Source organism: Acanthaster planci, linkage group LG04, assembly GCF_054643075.1.
Source record: "Acanthaster planci isolate LZ-2023a linkage group LG04, COTS_SCS, whole genome shotgun sequence".
Classification (NCBI taxonomy): Eukaryota; Metazoa; Echinodermata; class Asteroidea; order Valvatida; family Acanthasteridae; genus Acanthaster; species Acanthaster planci.
The window spans coordinates 22,891,224-22,909,905 of NC_141780.1; the positions used below are offsets into that span (position 1 = coordinate 22,891,224).

At 39.1% G+C, this 18,682-nt stretch overlaps 1 protein-coding gene across 2 annotated transcripts in view; it reads right to left on the minus strand.

Annotated features, from left to right (window-relative positions):
* The window catches only part of LOC110983038 (uncharacterized), a 31,278-nt gene that overhangs the window by 4,940 nt on the left and 7,656 nt on the right, over window positions 1-18,682 (minus strand). Inside the window, exons 8-29 of one of the 2 annotated variants that reach the window (XM_022241907.2) lie at window positions 18,104-18,588; window positions 17,208-17,268; window positions 15,059-15,233; window positions 14,165-14,430; window positions 12,629-12,762; window positions 12,168-12,321; window positions 11,457-11,792; window positions 10,699-11,070; window positions 10,041-10,166; window positions 9,110-9,466; window positions 7,989-8,111; window positions 7,653-7,756; window positions 7,011-7,081; window positions 6,349-6,548; window positions 5,947-5,979; window positions 5,197-5,328; window positions 4,475-4,822; window positions 4,091-4,189; window positions 3,244-3,606; window positions 2,587-2,688; window positions 1,838-2,155; window positions 1,080-1,269 (exon numbers count right to left, since the gene is read on the minus strand). In XM_022241907.2, the coding sequence (XP_022097599.2) occupies window positions 1,080-1,269; window positions 1,838-2,155; window positions 2,587-2,688; window positions 3,244-3,606; window positions 4,091-4,189; window positions 4,475-4,822; window positions 5,197-5,328; window positions 5,947-5,979; window positions 6,349-6,548; window positions 7,011-7,081; window positions 7,653-7,756; window positions 7,989-8,111; window positions 9,110-9,466; window positions 10,041-10,166; window positions 10,699-11,070; window positions 11,457-11,792; window positions 12,168-12,321; window positions 12,629-12,762; window positions 14,165-14,430; window positions 15,059-15,233; window positions 17,208-17,268; window positions 18,104-18,588 (4,549 nt within the window). The remainder of the gene's footprint in view (window positions 1-1,079; window positions 1,270-1,837; window positions 2,156-2,586; window positions 2,689-3,243; window positions 3,607-4,090; window positions 4,190-4,474; window positions 4,823-5,196; window positions 5,329-5,946; window positions 5,980-6,348; window positions 6,549-7,010; window positions 7,082-7,652; window positions 7,757-7,988; window positions 8,112-9,109; window positions 9,467-10,040; window positions 10,167-10,698; window positions 11,071-11,456; window positions 11,793-12,167; window positions 12,322-12,628; window positions 12,763-14,164; window positions 14,431-15,058; window positions 15,234-17,207; window positions 17,269-18,103; window positions 18,589-18,682) is intronic. The other variant, XM_087135568.1, reaches the window with a different exon arrangement.

Sequence of the window (18,682 nt, forward strand, 5' to 3'; positions counted from 1 at the left end):
ATTGTCTTGAGACCAGATTGTTGATGCTGGTAAAAAAAAAGGCTCCAATTTTCCGAGAAGACGTCACTGGATTAAACGTATTTCTTCGTCATAGGACCCAAAGTGGTGTTTTGTTGCTGCCACTTTTGGTGGGCCATTATAGAGCTAAACTGCTTCTGACTTGGCTGAGTTCTTGCAACTTACAGGTATACCTATAGTATCTGCAGACAGACAATGTTACAAACTTTTTTCCTCATATAGTATTGAATTCTTAAGGTATCATTTTTTGCTGGAGCGAAATCTCACATAAAGGAAAACATGTAGGCCACACCTTGGGTTTAAATTTTACAAATGACTTAAGCTCTGCTTCGTTTTAACCACTGGCTGCCGGGGGACCCATTTTCGAGCACACAGGCTTTATACACGAAGCCGAGGAACCCGAAACCGGGACAAAAAAGCTGGGCCTTGTAACAAAAGGCCATGCTCTGCACAAAAGATTGAGCTGCTGGGCATTACCGACATTTTTTCACTCTCAATAGTGGAGATAATCCAGCCTTGTTTCGAAACAGTATACCACGGTTTAGGGCATTTAGTGCAAGCGGATTACCACTGGGGACAAAAGCACTCCACCACCGCAGCGATGAGCCACACAGCACCGCTGCACGCTAATCTGGAACCTATTGAAAAGAGGTCAGCACCGCACTGTGCCAGGTTCTTGAACAAAAGAAAGTTGTATAACACCGCACAATCTGGGCTCTTTTTACAAGGCTACTCGGGCGTCAATGGATTTCGTCTGTCAGGCTACAGTGGCCACCAAACAGTAATTGTAAACATTTGTGGGTGTAAACATCCATTAATGGAAATGATGGATTTTTGAAGATTTTTGAAAACTGAAAATCTTGCAATTCGCCCATATGTGTGCACTGCATTTCAAACCACCCGGCAGCATGTGGTTAATCAGTTAGGAGAATGTTTTGTAGAAACTTTACATCCCAAGTTAATTTTTTAACAAATCCTATAATGCAGCCCTGTTACTTTTAACAGTAACATTTACTTTTAATATGTTCCTGACATATTTCTGAGTTTGTGAATCAACTTACGCGCAATGAGCAGCTGTGATGGCCCACCGATTGTTGATAAGTGAGGCTCCACATCGAAAATCATAATCTGCATCCAGAATGGCCAGCATCCAAGGCCACTCCCCAGGAGATGCATCCTGACCGCCAATGATACGTGAGAAAGGATTAGGTCCTGCTGGGGCAGTACCACAAATCCCAGTCTCAAAGATATCTGTAATTTGAATAATGAATCAGTAAAATGCTACGGTATAAAAAAGAACATGACACAAATCAACCCAAGAAATGTCCCTAACTGGCTGCCAACCATCCTGAACAATGGCCACAATTAACGGCAGCTTGACCTATTTATCTGTGACTCATAGATATGCAAAGGTGCGCTGCTACTGCGTAATCCTCTCCCCATCTGGCAATCTCCATGTGTGTGTGTGTTAATTGTCTGCTTCACACTGACTATAGTTTTACAGAACTATAGAAGTAAGGTTGCTTTTCAGCCTCAACTTAAATTATCATCATCAAGTTGATGACTAATTTACTGCAGAAAGCTCGACAACAGGCTTTTGAAAATGAATTCAAACTAAGCTCTAGTCAGTGCCTACTGGAAAGTAAAATCAAACACAGATGTGATGGATGTGTTTGTATGGTCACAGCATGATGAGCACCGAGGTATGACAGCTTTGTGTCTGAGTTCATTCAGGTGTGACATATCTAATTAGTAATATATAGCTAATATATTCTGAGGGTGCTCATGATCAAGGTATTTAGAGATTGTTTATACTCACCATTTTCATAATTGCACCACAAATCACCACCTGTATTGGGCAACGAATCACAGATGCCATCATTAAAGCCACACCCATTGACTGCTGCCTCGCAGACACTGCGGCAGACAGCCTGCCTGCTAGACACACTCTCAGGGCATTCTGGGAATAGCAGTGAACAGATCACCAGCTCTGACTGGGGCTGACAGAAGCTAGCTTTGGCCTGTTGGTACTGGGCCATGGCAGACGCAGCATTCTCTGCAAACCGGTTAGGATAATGGGTGGTACTGTAAGGCAGGAGATTGGAACAGTTGGTAACTGGGATTGGCAGACAAGCATCTGAAATTGGAAAGACATACAAGATGATCTCAGTCAATCTGCAGGATTTCCATTTGAAAAACATTTGATAATTAATACTCTGACAACAACTATTGTGGAAAGATACATATTGACCAAGGTGATATTGACGTGTGGCATTTTAGGGATTTCACCAACTATCGTGTCTTTATACCACTGGTTCTCTGAAACCAAATGTCTACTTCCTCATCGTAAGTAAAACATCATCTGCATCTAATTTTTTCATCATGACTGTTGCAGTTCAGTTAGTTTTAATTAAGGTAGGCCTAAGTCAGTCAGTACTGATGTATAAATTAACAAAAAAACATAAGGGCCTGATGGAATGACTAATAACAAGTCAGCAAGATGTACAATGGAGTTCCTAGCCAATGAGACAGCTCAGTGTTTGGTGTTATCCATGGATAACCACTTACCACAATTGACTTCATCTGTGGGATGTCCCTGACACACAGCTGTCCCATCACAAACATCTTCGGCAAAGAATGCTTGGACCAGATTTTCACAGCGCAGGAAATCTAAGAGTTGAAGCACAGTGTCTGCATTTTACTCTAGAGCCACTGGTGTCCAGAATGACCAAACTGAAGATGCTTGATTATTTTACAATCAAGTCACAACTGTTTACAAATTCCCACTAGATTCCCAAGTGACCTATGAAATGATTAAACCATGATAGTCTCATATTCCTTATTTTGTACACAAATTTAGACGAAGTCATTTGAATATTTGTTTTTTGTTCAAGAAAGCAGTACCAAAGCATTCCACATTTCCAAGCCGAAATAATCTCATTTTAATCACAGACTTTGCAGAGCAAAAATCCTTCTGAGTTTGCTTATAGTCAAACTAGTTTAAAAGTGGTTGTGGTATGATGCTAGAAGGCACAACATCAATCTACAGAGAGTCAGCAGAAATAGTTTTAAAAAACTCTTTCAGTGACCTCCAATTACATATTTATAGTTTTTTTTTACTTTATTCAGCTCAGAGTTCTGGTTGGAATACGTCTTTGAGTCACTGGTGAAAAAATTCAGATAATTTTTTGGGAGAAATTCAGGCCATTTAAGAATCACACATACCTCCATCATTCAACACCCGCATATTGATGCTGAAACCGGTCCTTGTCTCTGCAGAGTTTGACACAAACAACACCCAGGCACGGTTCCCCGGTACCAGGACATGGGAACCAGTGGGCAGAACACCAGGAATCACTGTGATGGTTGTCAAAGGTGCAGTGAAATTATGCCCTTGCCCAATGGACAAAGTGTCTGAATTGGCAAGATCCACTACACTTGTCTGGAAAATGATAGATGCATGATCCGGGCCTGTGATTAACCACAAGCAAGCTGTGCCATTAACGTAGTTCGTTGGGTAGTTGGTCAGTTGTAACAGGACTGAGACATTGTAGGTCAATGTGTAGTTAGACTGACCACACTGAGGTTCTGCATGTGTGAAAAGAAATAACACAAGTTGCATGTCATATTTCAGTTCTTGTAATTTAAGTAATTATGATTCTTAAATGTGGCCTCGGAGAATGGGATACACTACACAAAATGCCTGGTTTGACAATGTTACCTGGCAAATGTACAAATGAAGCAATCACAGCTTGTACAGTAAAAACCTAACTACATCTGGCCAACAAAAATGAATAATGCCGTTGAATTCAGCCCATCCTCCTCAAAATGTTGCTGTTTGTTGTGTTATCTGTTTTTCTTGACCTCTCAAGTAGATTTTGTCATTCCATAATGAAATCAAATTAAAATACAGTAAACTCCGGCTAAGGAATTGTGACAATGGCATTCATTGGTTGTTGCTTGTCTCGTAATTCCGTCCTGATCTGATTTGTGGACTGTCTTGTGACTGACTTGATCCCAACATTGCCATTAGAAGATAGGTAACTTCATGAGAGCAAATACATGTACTCACGGCAGCCAATTTCATCAGTGTAGTCCAAACAGTCATGCCTCTGATCACAAACCCTTTCAGCTGGTAGAACCTGCAAACCATTGTCACATACCCTGATATCTGCCAAATCAAGGAAAGAGCACATCAGTCATTAGTCACTGACTTTATGTAACACTTGAAATATGTACTTATGTGCAAAAGCCAAAAACTGGATTTCAGTGTTGGCAAAGTCCATATGCTTGCTTTCAAGCACTAGGAAAATATATGAAATAGAAAATGTTAACATTTCATTTTGAGAATAGTTGCAGAGAGAGAGGAGAAAATAACTCTTAATGCTAGGCATATCTGTAATACTAGTGCTATAGTGAAGTCATTTTTTTCTATCATCACCTCAGCGCAACTCACCTGTTTCATTAGTGGCTCGGAATTCAAAGTCAATGCCATAGTTATCCCTCCAGATGTAACCAAACAAGGCGATGCTCATCAAGTTATACTGGCTGATCACATCAAGTGGTTGATCCAAGCTCCCTGAATATTGAATCATTTTTCCCTCTCCAAAAGTCAAGATCAGTGTTTGGAATACAGAGTGGAGAACAACTTTATGCATGATAAGTTGAATTCTGTAGTTGGCTGGTGCTGAGATTATGTAGCCACACCTCTGATAGGTGACAGCAGGTAGATCCGGCAAGAAAGTTGGCACAGTGAGTCGAACAGAGCCTTGGGCTGAGACATTGATGGTGGAAGGTCCACAAGCTGGTGGAAAATCATACCGTAAGCAGAGATTAATTATTCATTAGACAATGAATCCATTCATCTTTTTTTCCCAAACTGCCTAGCCTGTTTCTAATCAGTCAACCCTTGCATGCCCAACCTAGCACCAGCGTTTTTCACTCATTGACAGAATAAATAAAATGTATAACAAGAAGTGATCAGCAAATACTTCTAAACAAGACCATAACTAATCCACATGATGTACAATCATCCTGCCTGATATGCATGCAGTACAGAAGTGACAAGTTTCAATTTTTTTTTCAGCTGAAACTCAATGGAACTTGGCCAAAACATTAATGTTCGAAAATAAACACGGTTCAAGATAGTTTTCCTCCAATACTGAACAGTGTTCTTACCCACGGGACAGAGCTGTCCAACAGCTTCATCAGTGGAATCCATACAATCAACAGCTTGATCACAGACTGAAGTTTGAGGGATACACTGCCCACTGCCACATTCAAACTGTTCATTGGTACACGTGGGAGGCTCTGTTTTCAAACAAAATTAGAGAGAAATACCAGAATTGCAGATTATTAAGGTTATTTGCAGTTTTTTATGGCAGGAAAATTACAAAATGGATAAAAACAAACAGAAACCCAAGGCCATATTGATGGTCACGTAGGCACAATGCATGCAATCTTTCTCTTTGACAGCATAATCTTGATATTACATAACAGACACACAGCCAACGTCCTCAGGGATTTTTCTTCAGAAAGACACGGCATCTTATTAATTGCTAATTACCAAATCTATACTGTTGATTCCATGCCCAAATATCCTATTGCCAAACATACTGGCATTTGTATTTTCACTCGTGCTAAAACTACACTGCACTATATGTCATCTTCATACTTATGCTCTACACACTTAAAGACTCATACTTACACAGGCACACTCTTTCTCATGTTCACTCATACTGGTGGTTATACTCACACTCGCATACTTTTTTTACTTAGTTATACGTTGGCCTCTATAAACTCAAGTACTCTCACACAAATGTGTTGACTACAATGTTGGTTTATGAGGTACCTCAGAGTGAGACGACGAAACTGTACTTTGCGTAATGAATATCAATGACGGACAAATAGTCCATTGAAGGCCTTTACCTGTTGTTGAAACTGTCGTTGAGCCATCAGATACTACAGAAAATGCAAAAGATGACGTATTGATAGGCACAATTACATAACTTTGTACACAGTTCACAATTTTATTGACTGGAGTAAGCCAGTAATGATGTCAAGACAAAGTGCTGCTTAACTGAAACATTAGAGGTTTAACCTCTTTTTCAAGAAAAACGGGGGCGAAGCTTAAGTGAGACCTCTTTTAAGGGAGTCTGTAGCCCCACAAGACCAAGCTAAATGGACATTTGATTTCTTAAAGATGGGGTCTGGCAATTTTGGCAGAGGAAAGGCATTCATAGAATGTTTTATAGATGTTGCTGTATGAAAAACATCAACTGTGAATCAAATATGAATGATGGTTAACTTGTAAACATGTTTTCCCTTTACCTTGAAATATCTCGACAGTACTGGCATTGACAGGAATATCACCTAGGGTGCCATTACTGACTTCACTGCTTAAGACACTCAGGATAGCTTGCTTTGTAGCATTGGTGGAATTGCCCGGAGGGAAGTTGGTCAGTTGAACTGTGAAGTCCACAACGGTGTTGGGAGTGTTGGCTGCTCTTAAGGTAGGATCGTCTGACGATCTTTTGGGTGGCATAAGCAAAGTTGAAGCAATTCATCAATAACTATTTGGGAAAATTCATGACAATCTGTCTTTGAAATTCCGCTATTTGGCCAACGCAACATGGTCCTTTGCAATATATGACAAACATTTTGCCACTTCATTTGCAAGATATATCAGCCAACTTTTAGGATACAGCAACAAACCACAGAGCAGTACTCCAAGGTGCCCAGTAGGAAGCTATAGTTGTTATGTTAAGAGCAAGCACATACAACAGTCAAACTCCAGTTGCAATCCTTCTTCACACTTCATACATTCTTTTTTGAGTAAAAACCAATTTTGGCAAAGGTCGTCTCACACATTCCCCATCACAGCCCAAAGGCCTGAACTCCTCAGTTAAGTAACCTTACAATCATCAACTAGGCCTTTTGGATCACATGTGCAATCTGTCAGTAAAAACTGATTGACATTTGGCAAGACATACCTGAAGCTGTTGACAGTGGTGGATATGTAGATATATTCTTCACTAAGCCCAAATCGTAGTGCTGTGCCCATCTAGCAAGCAGGGAATACATTAAATCATTATAAAACTTCAGTTTTGATCCAAATCAGCAATTATTTCAGCATTATACAAATGCCTTGAAAGACATCGTAAATAAGTTTGCCTAAGGTCTGAATTAATGCATACAATCAGTGCGGGCATATATATCCCTTGATGAACTGAATCAAGGGGCATAGCCAGGGTTTCAAAGACCCATCACTTAACAGAACTTTTGTGCCATTTAGGCTCCATCACAAACTTTGGTTCCGAAGACACTCATTTGATAAAGGTTAATATGTTAATACTTTTTGTGACATAATTTTCCTCAACGCTATTACCAATCATTTTCATCGTTCAGATTTTTCATTTTTGATTCATTTCCACTCTCCCATTTTCACATTTATGATCCTATTTTGCTTTCATCAACATCCTTTCTTTTACTTTCAAAATCTCTTTCTCGTTGCAATCTACATCTCATTGGCTAGACTTATGACTGAAATTATAGGGTTGCTAACAATGCTTGGATTAAATATTGTCATTACAAACTGACAGTGAATTGTGAAATCACTCAGAAAGAAAACTTACAGCATCACGGAAGCGATTGCGCAGATCCAAATAATCTGATGAGGTTTGATTCTCAAGTTCACTAGTGAACTCGACTAGAAAAGTTATGCGACCTGTTGCTGTCACTACAGAAAAAAGAATAAAGGGCAACCTGTCTTAATCATCATACATTTTTCCATGATATTTCTTCGCAGTTAATATTAAAAACAAACAACAAAATAAAGTTATCAGAACACCAAATTTGCTTAAATGCAACGCAAAAGCAGAAAGACAGCATGATCTTAAATTTTGAAAATGACTTATAAAAACAAAGCACATATGGCACATTAGTACAATATTAAATGAATGTTAGCTTACATGATACACAACCAGCTTCATCTGAATTGTTGGCACAATTAGCAGTGCCATCACACTGCCAAGAATCTGGAATACAAACTGAATGGCCACAATGAAACTGGTTGCTGGAACAATCAAAGGATTCTGTAAAGAAGGAAAAAAATGATGAACTTTATATCAAGTGTCATGCATTTGGGGAAAGTCCATTGGATAAGTACAATCAGACTTCTCTTGGGTTTTCTGAAATAATCTCGTCAAGTTGGCATTAGAATCATAAATGTGAACGACTGCAATCAAATTATTCTATAAATCAAAGGTAGATTTGTGTTATCCGTGAGAAAGATTCCGTGAGGATCCAAATCCTCTCAATTCTGAGATTTGTATTTTTTGAGTTAGTGAAAAAAAAATTGAATCTGTCTTGAGTCCATCAACCACAAGTATGGCTGGATCTGCAACTGTGTATAACAGATTTGAAACAGCCAGTAAAACGTGGCAAGCTTTGATGCTAAGTGGTTAGGACATTTGCACTACAACCAGGAGGTCATGGTTTGACTTCCACAGGCACTCGGATAGCACTGAGTGTAATCACATTAGAGGTTCCGACCCTAGCCTGCTCACAAAATGCCACAACTTGCCACTGAAAAGTAAACCCAAGATGTCCAGTTAAGCATATGAATTGCTGCATGCAATGACATTCATCAAAAACATGCATTGAGTGCATGCAAATTGAAATATTAACATTTTCATTTCAAACTCAAATTTTAAAAAAAAAGTGACAAATAATCAAGCAATGCCTTTTCATTACAACTCCCAATAAAATTAAACAAGACACTTACAGCATGACCATACACTCTCCTTCTCTCCTTTCAGGGGTAGAGGCTGATTTTGTCAAAATGTTTTTGATTTCTGGTATTTTTGACTTTGTGATGTAATCAACTGAAAGTTTGTTGCCATTGATTGATGGACCTATTAAGCGAGATATTACTCCGTCATATACAGAAATAATTCCATCTGATGAAAGTTTCCTTTTTTGTGAAGATTTCAACTGAAACATTTAACATATCCAGAAAATATGTATGGACTCTTGCAACTCCTAATACAACAAAATGTCTTTATTTTGGAGACCATGTATAATTTCTCACCGGAACCATCCACATCAAACAAAGCCAGATCAAATCCACGGTCATTAAGAGATGAATCACTTGTGAATTGAATCCACATCTCATTCCCATCAGACAGCAGTACTGGTGGCAAAACTTTTCCAGACCAGCGGAAGAACAACGTGGACTTGTTGTCTGGGTCTCTGCCATCACCAATTTCTAAGAAATCCAATCCATCCTCTGTCTGGAAGCCATCCCAATTGATGAGGAGTTTACGACCAGGTAGAGTTTTGGTGACATAGGTGAGGCGAGCATAATTGGGATACCCTCTGGTGTTGTAATAAGGTGAAGTAATTTGCTGGTACCCATCAACTCCCAGGACGAATTCTTGGTAAATAACTGAATGAAAATATGACAGAAATATTTTTTAAAATTGTCTGCAGGCTGGTTCCTATTGAATGTTCTGGTTAATGAATATTAATGAGACAAGAATTTGACACAACATGGTTGAGGCAAAATTTTGGACTTTGTGTCAAACTCTCGCAAACTTGCAACATGAAAACTTAGAATTGTACCAGAAATACAAGTATGAACTGGCCAGCAATGAACCAAAACAATGCTCTTTAAGGACAACTAAGCTTCTACACCCCAAAAATTGAGAATGTCTAAGGACAATTCAAGAATTTCATTTGACTGTTGTTATAAGTCACTCAAGAAAGCCAGATTGTACAGAGTACGAAGCTCACAATTCCACTATAAAACAACACCTGCAAGGAGGAAATACCTGGTAAATTCAGCAAATTGAGAACTATTTAAAGGCTTTTATGTAAAAGTGATTATTTGGTATGACAGCATTAGGGTAGGAACACTGAAATTAAAGATTGAAAATTAGCAAGTTGTTGAAGCAAACACTTTATCCTGTTTATAATAAGCACAGGTCTTAAAAGCAAACTAAATATTTGTCCATGAATACCTCGGCATGATTCATCCTTGTTCAGAACACAATCCTGATGGTCATCACAGCGCCATCGATACGGAATACAAAATGATCCATCAAAACACCTGTATGATGATGGATCTGAGCAGAAACTGGCTAAACCTGGGGAGAAATGTTTTGGAAATGTCTCATATATTCTGTGATGTGACAACAAACCTTAAATTTGCAATGTATCATTAAACCATATACCACTATACCCCACCCTTCCTGTCACAAACATCATCAATACGGAGTGGTGGATCCAGATTGGGCATAAGGATCCTTGTGTACAGACTTCATGCACAACATTTATTGACTTCATCCTTACCTTTGTCCAGATCGCCATTAACCCCAAATATTATCAAATGATTGAACTGAAGGTTCAAGATGAGATGAACCAATTGGGAGGATATGCATGTATAGTATCAAGCCACATGACAAATGATCATCACCTCCACCACCAAGGGTGGCAGACAAGCCCTAAAAGTCCATCAGTCCACAACTCATCCAGGTCTTAAACCAAGCCACGAGCTATTCAAATAAACTATGACAACAGCATTCCTTTGTCAGTATTCATTTCCTATCTATTACTGACCAGACATGATAGATGTTTGATTGACTTAAATACATTGCCGTACACTATCTCTATACCTACCAGTATTCCCTATGGCCTGCACCTCAGCCTCAAAGCCAGCATGTTGAACACTTCTGTCAGACTGAAACCTCATCCAAACAACGGAGCTAGGAATCACCATGGGCAAGGGTTGGGCACTACCAAACACCTGTTGATGGATGGTTGTTCTATTTTCCACGTCTGTTCCCTCCCCAATGGTCAGTGTATCACAGCAACTTTCTATTTGTAGCGATAGGAATTTAATCACAACATATCCATCTTGGGGTGCTGTGATGATCCAAATGCAGTCAGCATAATTGGGATAGGCATTAGGGTGATTGGGAGACGAGATAGTGACATAATCAAAGACAGCTGGGAGTGAAATGCTACGATTCCCACAGAAGTAGTCTTCTCCTAAAAAATAAAGAAAGAAACAATTGGAATTCGAACCGTGGTTTGTGAGAGGCAGTTGGAAACAAGTTTGAAAACTTTCTCAGCATTAATCCCATTGTTTTAAATAAACATTTCTGAAAAAGAACAATTCATTACACATTTCATCATATGTTCATAGAGTTTTGTTCAAATCATTTAAGGCTAAGTTTTCCCACAATTACGGGAACAGATGCATAATTGGTATATGAACGGTGTGAAATCTTCAGCAAACTCCTAGTTATGTACACCAGAGCATCATGCTACACCCTTACAACCTCTCAATCCTACATAACAATGCTGCATTCACTATAACCACTCTAGTGACAGAAAGAAAACTTGTACCTTGATATCAATATTAATCCACTTACCACTCTCACACAGCCCTGACGCATGCGTTAATCCTGTAGGGTATAATTTACACTCCAGGCTGAATGATAGCTGGTTGAATAGGGTAGCACAGGCAGTGGAAACCTCCTCGCATGTCTGTCTACATAGAGTCAGTCCAGTTCCATTTGCCTTACATTCAGGAAGGAGGCTGGTGCACAGGACAGTGCTGACGAGACTGTGGCAGTTGAGGAGCCCAGATGATTGTGCTGAGTTCATGACCTCGGTTACCGTGGACTGGGTAGTGGGATAAGTTGAGGAGTAGGACAAGGCTGAGATGCATTGTGGGACTTGAACTGATTCACACTGGTACTGTGGGGCTAAACGATGGATCAGAAAGAAAAATTTGTGTGATAAATATTTCTTGGAATACTTTTTAGCAAGTACCCCAGTCCAGAAAATGGACATGCAAAAATTTTCTCAATCATTTTCTCAGGCTACAATAAAAAGACAATCGAACAAACAAAGCAAATAATAACAAACTACACAGATGGATGGATATGGACCTTGGAAAACACAAATGAAAAAGGAAAAACAGCAAGTCCAAAGTTTTGTGAACAAAGCAGAAAAACACAATTCATAAATCCTTTTGTTTCCGGTTTCAACTGTGACAGTAAGCTTCTGTAACATAAGATTGCGTGTTTGTGTTCTAAAGTGCATCTCATGAAGAGACTGAGTTATGAAATCCTTCTTACTGCCATAAACGATAGACAATGCCTCTTCCCAGTAATTGGAGATCTTGAGGAAAGTAGCCTTTCTACAGTCATTGGAGGCCGAGTCAGCGATACCGATTAGACTCCAAACACGTGTCATGTTATTCTGACACACTAAACCAGATGCTAGGTCACTCTGTGGGATGAGAAACAAAATGAATTCATAAAGAATATTTTTTGGATATGATAACACTGGTAGCGATTAAGGAAAGTGGTGGACCCTCGAGCAAACTGATTTCAATGAAGTTTGGACATCGGCTTCTTGAGTAAATTCTTTCAATGAAAAATTTCCTTCTTCAATACTAGTCTGAAGTAGACACTAGAAATGGGTTTCTTAGTGGTGGGCATGGCTAAAATCAAAGTTGAATTAGCTCAACGCTATACCAGATAGAAATGTACAACGTCATTTATTTTCCCATACTTGTACATGTATATGTACTTACAACGCACACATCAACATTGGGAAACTGCGCACAGATGAATTTGTCAGTCAGGTCCAGGAAAGGATACGTCTCTGGGCAGGGACCATCTGAAATACTGGAGGCAGATGCAGTCTGTAGATTATCTTGATTGGTGTCTGTAGATTGGAAAGAATTATGTCACTGTTGATTAAATGAAGTCAAACAACAGGGCTCTATCATTTGATTTCAGTGAAATTAGGCAATCTTTCCTGAGGATGCCTTTTAGAACCACTCCTTACTTTTTAAGATAGAAATCAAATTTTTGAGAACACAAAACCACGAAATATTTACAAGTTCCAAGAACAGTTAACAGTTCTGAAATATTATTCATCTTAAAACTAATTTCTCTGCATAATGATGAAAAAGGAGAACATGTCAGTACAAACAGCAATTATGAAAACAGAAATTACAGAAAAAGGTGTCCCAACTGTAAAGACTCATTGGCCATCCAAGGCACCCACTATAGTCAAATATTAACATGCTGTAGTACCATGGAGCTATTATACACAAGGAGTAAGCACATACCGAGATCAAAAGGGTCAATGATGGCCACCGCAAGCACTGCACGTGCTGCAAGGACTAAACAAATTACGCGCCACTTGCGGGTTATAAGGAATGCTCGGAGTTGCATTCGCAAAGAATTGTGGGTACTGCGCATGCGTGTCCGTAACACTTCCGCATGTTCAACATGGCCACCTTGAGACGGAAACCATCGTCATCAGAGACTTAAATTTTGATGATTTTAGTGATTGTTCTGATATTCCGATGACAATGAAAGTCTGGTTACGTCTTTACATTCCCAAAACGTCTCTCTTAACAGTAAACAGAATTACTAACTAATACAAATTCTCCAAAAATACACACAATAAAACTAAAAGAATGCAGCTGGTGCAAAGGAAAATAAAAAACACAAAAAAACATGGTGAGATGCGTTGTCCATTCTGTCACTGTCCACAACTGTCTCAGCATAAAATCTTGCTACGTTGTCAAATGCATTTCTGTAGCATATTTCCACCTTCTTTTAATCGTAGGATTGCGACTTACGATATAGATATTGCAGTTCATATTTTGGGTATTTGTTCTCTACCAGTGGAATCGCAAAATGTCATAACTGACTTTAAAAAGTCCGACTTTTTGCCAACTAACCCCCGCCGATTCAGAATTTTCGAACGCATCTGCGGAGATCTCTCGCTGACTCCTGACAGCTACTGAAGAGAACTACGCATCTTCTTTGTGCCTCATTTCCACCATTTATTTACTCCAGTATGCCGTAATGAAACACAGGGAGTATGTGGGTAGCCATGCAGCTACCTGCATGGCGATGGCAATCATTGTGTACAAAGAATGTCTAAGGGTCTTCAACACTGGGGCTGGTAACCGCACCTTACCTATGGAGCCGACCCAGAGCAGTTAATCAGATTTTGGTCTGTGGGAGCTTCGTTCTATCTAACTCCTTGTGTTTAATAGTTCCATGATAGTACCAAAGTCAAAAGCTACATGTTTTTGCAACATACTTACTATTCAAAGTGCCCCATCCTGCTACATAACAATTGCTATAAGACACTGCTGGTTGAGCATCACGCTGGAGACACACTGGACCAACGTCCTGACTGTACTCCACAGACTGAGTCATTTTAAGAAATGCAACATCATTGTCATAAGTAATAGGGTTGAAACCAGGATGGGGGTAAACTCTTGCAATTTCACGTTCAATGTGGACATCTGATTGGCTGTAGGTGCTGGTGATGTCACCAAAGACTACAGACCTGAACGAACCACCATCCCTGAAAAGCAAGCAAAATAAACAGTTTTAATTACTACATACCTTCAGCTCAACCAGGTTTTAGTCTAGATTATGTACAGAATATTTGAAATGGTGAATGGAAGTTGACCTCACTAACTCTAATTATTGCAAATGACATTTTCTTCAAGATTCATCCAACTTTAATACCAGCTGATTTCCAAGGCAAATAAACCACTTGCAAACTTTCAAGGTCTTTCTGAATATCAATGAGTACACAAAGGTATTATTTGTGCTTATCCAGAAAACACCTGATATAGGAAATTAACATGCATTCACTCCCAAGCACTGAAATGCCCAATATTCCTAAATTTGTTACAAAATTCTTCTACAGATAAAACAAAATCAACGTAACTGTTGAGGGCAAACTTCTCACTGCTTCACTACCTGTAAACCTGGACATGCCATACATGTAGAAGTGTACCTTCTGTTGCTACGGTACAGCTTAAACTGATCTACTGCAATAGATGACATATTTTTCAGTAGCCGGAACAAGTTTGGTTCTCAATGCAACACAGCGATGAACCCAACAAAGAGCTAAAGTTGTCTCACAATAATTCATGAAGACCCAAACATCACAGGGCTGAGCAGAAATGAAGGACGTATCTTACCCAACACAGCTCACGGAGGTCAGCGCCCAGTCATGACTCAGCAAGGTCACCCCACATTTGTGACCATCCCGATATCTGAATGACCCCACCCATGGCCATGTACCCCTGGCTGTTGCATTAGGAGGGGATGGGGGTGCCTGACTGGATATGCCACACTCTGGTGGGTTTAACACACCTGCAATGACACAGAACATATACGGTGGATGAATTTAATGTCCAAATGTAAACAAAAAACCTTTTAAAACATTAACCACTGGTTGACAAATGAAAATTGAGATGTAGAAAGCTAGTTAAAACTACTATTAAAAAGCCACATAAAATTAAGTTTCTCCCACCCTGATGGGACTTCAATTAATTTACAATTAAAAAAGCAAGAACCCCTAATCTGACACATATAGCTTAGTGTATTTTTCTACAATAAGCCCACTGGAAACTCAACGACATAATTCAACTAATTCAGCATAGGCAAAATGTTTTTCCTTTCTGTGTGGTTTTTAGTGGTTGCAGAAAATTCCACTCAATCTTTTCATCTTTTCAATCTGTTTGTCAGGCTGGTTTGAAAAAAATCCAAACCCTATAATTCCCTCTGCCTGCTTTGTACACAACCATAATCTGTCATATTTCATTTCAAGCTGAAATTTTAAAATAAGATTACAAGTTTGTCCTTTAAAATATGTTTGTTATGATAATATTTCTGAGGGCGCACCTGCAGCCTATTATTAGGAAATCCTCTTTGGATCTAACTAAGTTAAATTCACACACCCTGAGGTAGGCTTACCAAATAGCAGACAATAGCCTATTATTCAGAAGGCACTGTGCTTTACTGAAAGACTGCCTTCCAAATACTGTGAAACTTAAGTGGCCAATAAACCTCACATCTTTTACAAATAATGTTGAAAGGATCCAGTTGACTGTTTGGAATTTCCCAACGTTGAGTCATATCTTTTGGCTTTGTGGACTTATCCACATTACGATTCAACCACATGTAACATTTTGCTGTCTTTGCCATTTTAGTAAAACAAAATAGAAGCAAAAACATTAAATCATACAGGCCTGCTGTCCCTTTTCAAATTTTTTTGTATGAATTCCTGTTTTATTCCAATTGAAAAAATGTTTCTCTTCTGTTTTTGTGGCCCCAAAAAGAATTTAAACATGTTTTGATCCTGTTTTCAGCAAAAACACAGGTCTGTTAGTCCCTCTTTCATTCCTGTTTTAAAACTGTTTTCTTTCACACTGTTTTTAGCCTGTTTAACCCTAACAGTCCCAATTCCTCTGATTTCAATATGATTTTACATACACCCTAGGGAGTTAGGGTTAAAGCCTGTTTTATTCCTGTTTTTAGCAATTCCAAATACAAAATATTTTTTTAGAAAATATCTTTGTAATAGGAAAAAAACCTGTTTTATTCCTGTTTAAATTAGATTAGGTGTGTGTCATTCATTACTGTTTTTAATGCTAAAATTTCCTACATTCTCCTGAATAGGTCCTACAACCTCTCATGGGGCATTTCTACATTATGCAGTATTTCATCACTGGGAGAACTTCATTGAGATACTCTGTAAATATCTTACGATCATAATTTTCTGTAGAAGTATCTAAAAAGCAAATAAAAGGTTTCCATTCAACTTAGAATGACAAGGCATATGCAAATTACCCTGAGCTGTAAGTAGATCCAAATCAAAGTGCCATGTGGGTTACTAAGCAAGATATCAAGCCAGCTTTGAATTTCAAAGGGGTATACTTTCAATGGTAAGCAACTGGTGGCATAACTGGGGTAATATTTCTGGGGATGAAGGCACCTAGGGGAACACAGATTATTCAAAGAACAACAAAAGCAACTATGGCTTGTATAAGTTGTGGATCACGGAGCCATAGCTTCATGACTGAATGCATGTCAAGATTTCAAACAGGGAAGGGAGGCACAGACATTCTCTAGGGGACATGTGCCTCCTGTCAGCAAATGTGAAGTTTATTACTTGTCTGAAAGCAGAAATGTAAATTAAGTAAACCTTTGCAAAGTGCTTGCTGGCTACAGTGACTTAAAGTCTTCAAATCGGAGAGATTAGATGACCTAATATTTCCATCCTAGATTCTTTTAGGACCAAACTGTCAGGCCTCTTTTACAATTATCAGAAAGCATAAAACTTACTTGGTCTGGGTGTGGAAGCTTCTGCTGTGGTGGATTCATAAGAGGCAGTAGTCATGACCATCTGTGAACCAGACCAAACAAAACTAGTAGTTTGAATCAGTTGATACTTCTTCAGAGACATAAAAGGCTACTAACTTAGGTCTGAAGATACATGAGAAATTGAAATAGTAATGTGGGTGGATTCAAACTGAATGTTTGGCCTCTCAAAGATGCACGTACGTAATCAGTAAATACTCATGTAACAATATTGCTCACCAAAAATAAATCTTTTGGTGATTTACTGTTTTCATGAGCAGGAAATATAACCTTTGGTTCTGTTCTTGGTAGATGCAATAAAAAAATGACTTTTGTAGTTTTAGGTTTTAAGTTTCTGATTTGTTATACTTTTTAGTACTTTTTCAAGGTTTGTACAATTAATGTCAATAACTTTATATCCAAGTTCTTGTTGTTTAATCATGACGAATAATAAAGAAATGACATGAAAGGAAAAAACACAGTTGCAGTAATGCATCCCCAAAGTGACTACATATAATATTTAACCCTAACAGTCTTCAGTCCTCCAACAGGTGAAGGATTGAGGACTGTTAGGGTTAATGAAATTTAATCCTATTAAAAACTCAGACAAAGATTTTGTCAAATAGCTTCCTCTTTTATCCTCCTCTGTAAGCATCTCAAATCTCTCTGCTACAAACTATCAGGACAATCCAATAAACATGTATAAAGAAATGTTTCAGATAAAGAAATAGGTAGCAATTATTCTAGTCCTCTATCCCGCACTCTTCCGCTCCCCCACTGAAAAAGACATGGTAACAGTTTGAAAAATAATGAAGAATGCTCTTGAAATGTTTAAACAGAACATGTAATAAGACAAGACTGGTATAATAGCACAAATTTACCTTTGATGTTAAAGGTATGTCCACCGTGGTGGTCAAGGGAACATCTTCTGTTGTTATGGCAACCTGTGTGGTTGTGACAGGATCAGGGACAGGTGTGATGGAAGCTCGCATTGTGGTAGTGGTGGACATTGTAACTGGCTGGACGGTTGGTGTTGAAGTTGGTGGGGACGGTGTTGGCTGGAGAGTCGGGGTTGGGGTAGGTGGTGACGGTGTTGGCTGGAGAGTCGGTGTTCGGGTTGGCGAAGGTGTTGGCTGAAGAGTCGGTGTTGGGGTTGGTGGTGACGTTGTTGACTGGAGAGTCCGTGTTGGAGTTGGCGAAGGTGTTGGCTGGAGAGTTGGTGTTGGGGTTGGTGATGATGGTGTTGGCTGGAGAGTCGGTGTTGGGGTTGGTGGTGATGGTGTTGGCTGGAGAGTCGGTGTTGATGTTGACAATGGAACTGTTGGCTGAACACTTGGTGCTGAGGTTGGCAATATTTCAATAGTGACTGAAATGATAAAAATGATTAGAAGAAGATTCATCAACCAAAAATGCAATTAACCTTGGAAAGAAGACAAAAATATTTCCTCAGTCATCATTCC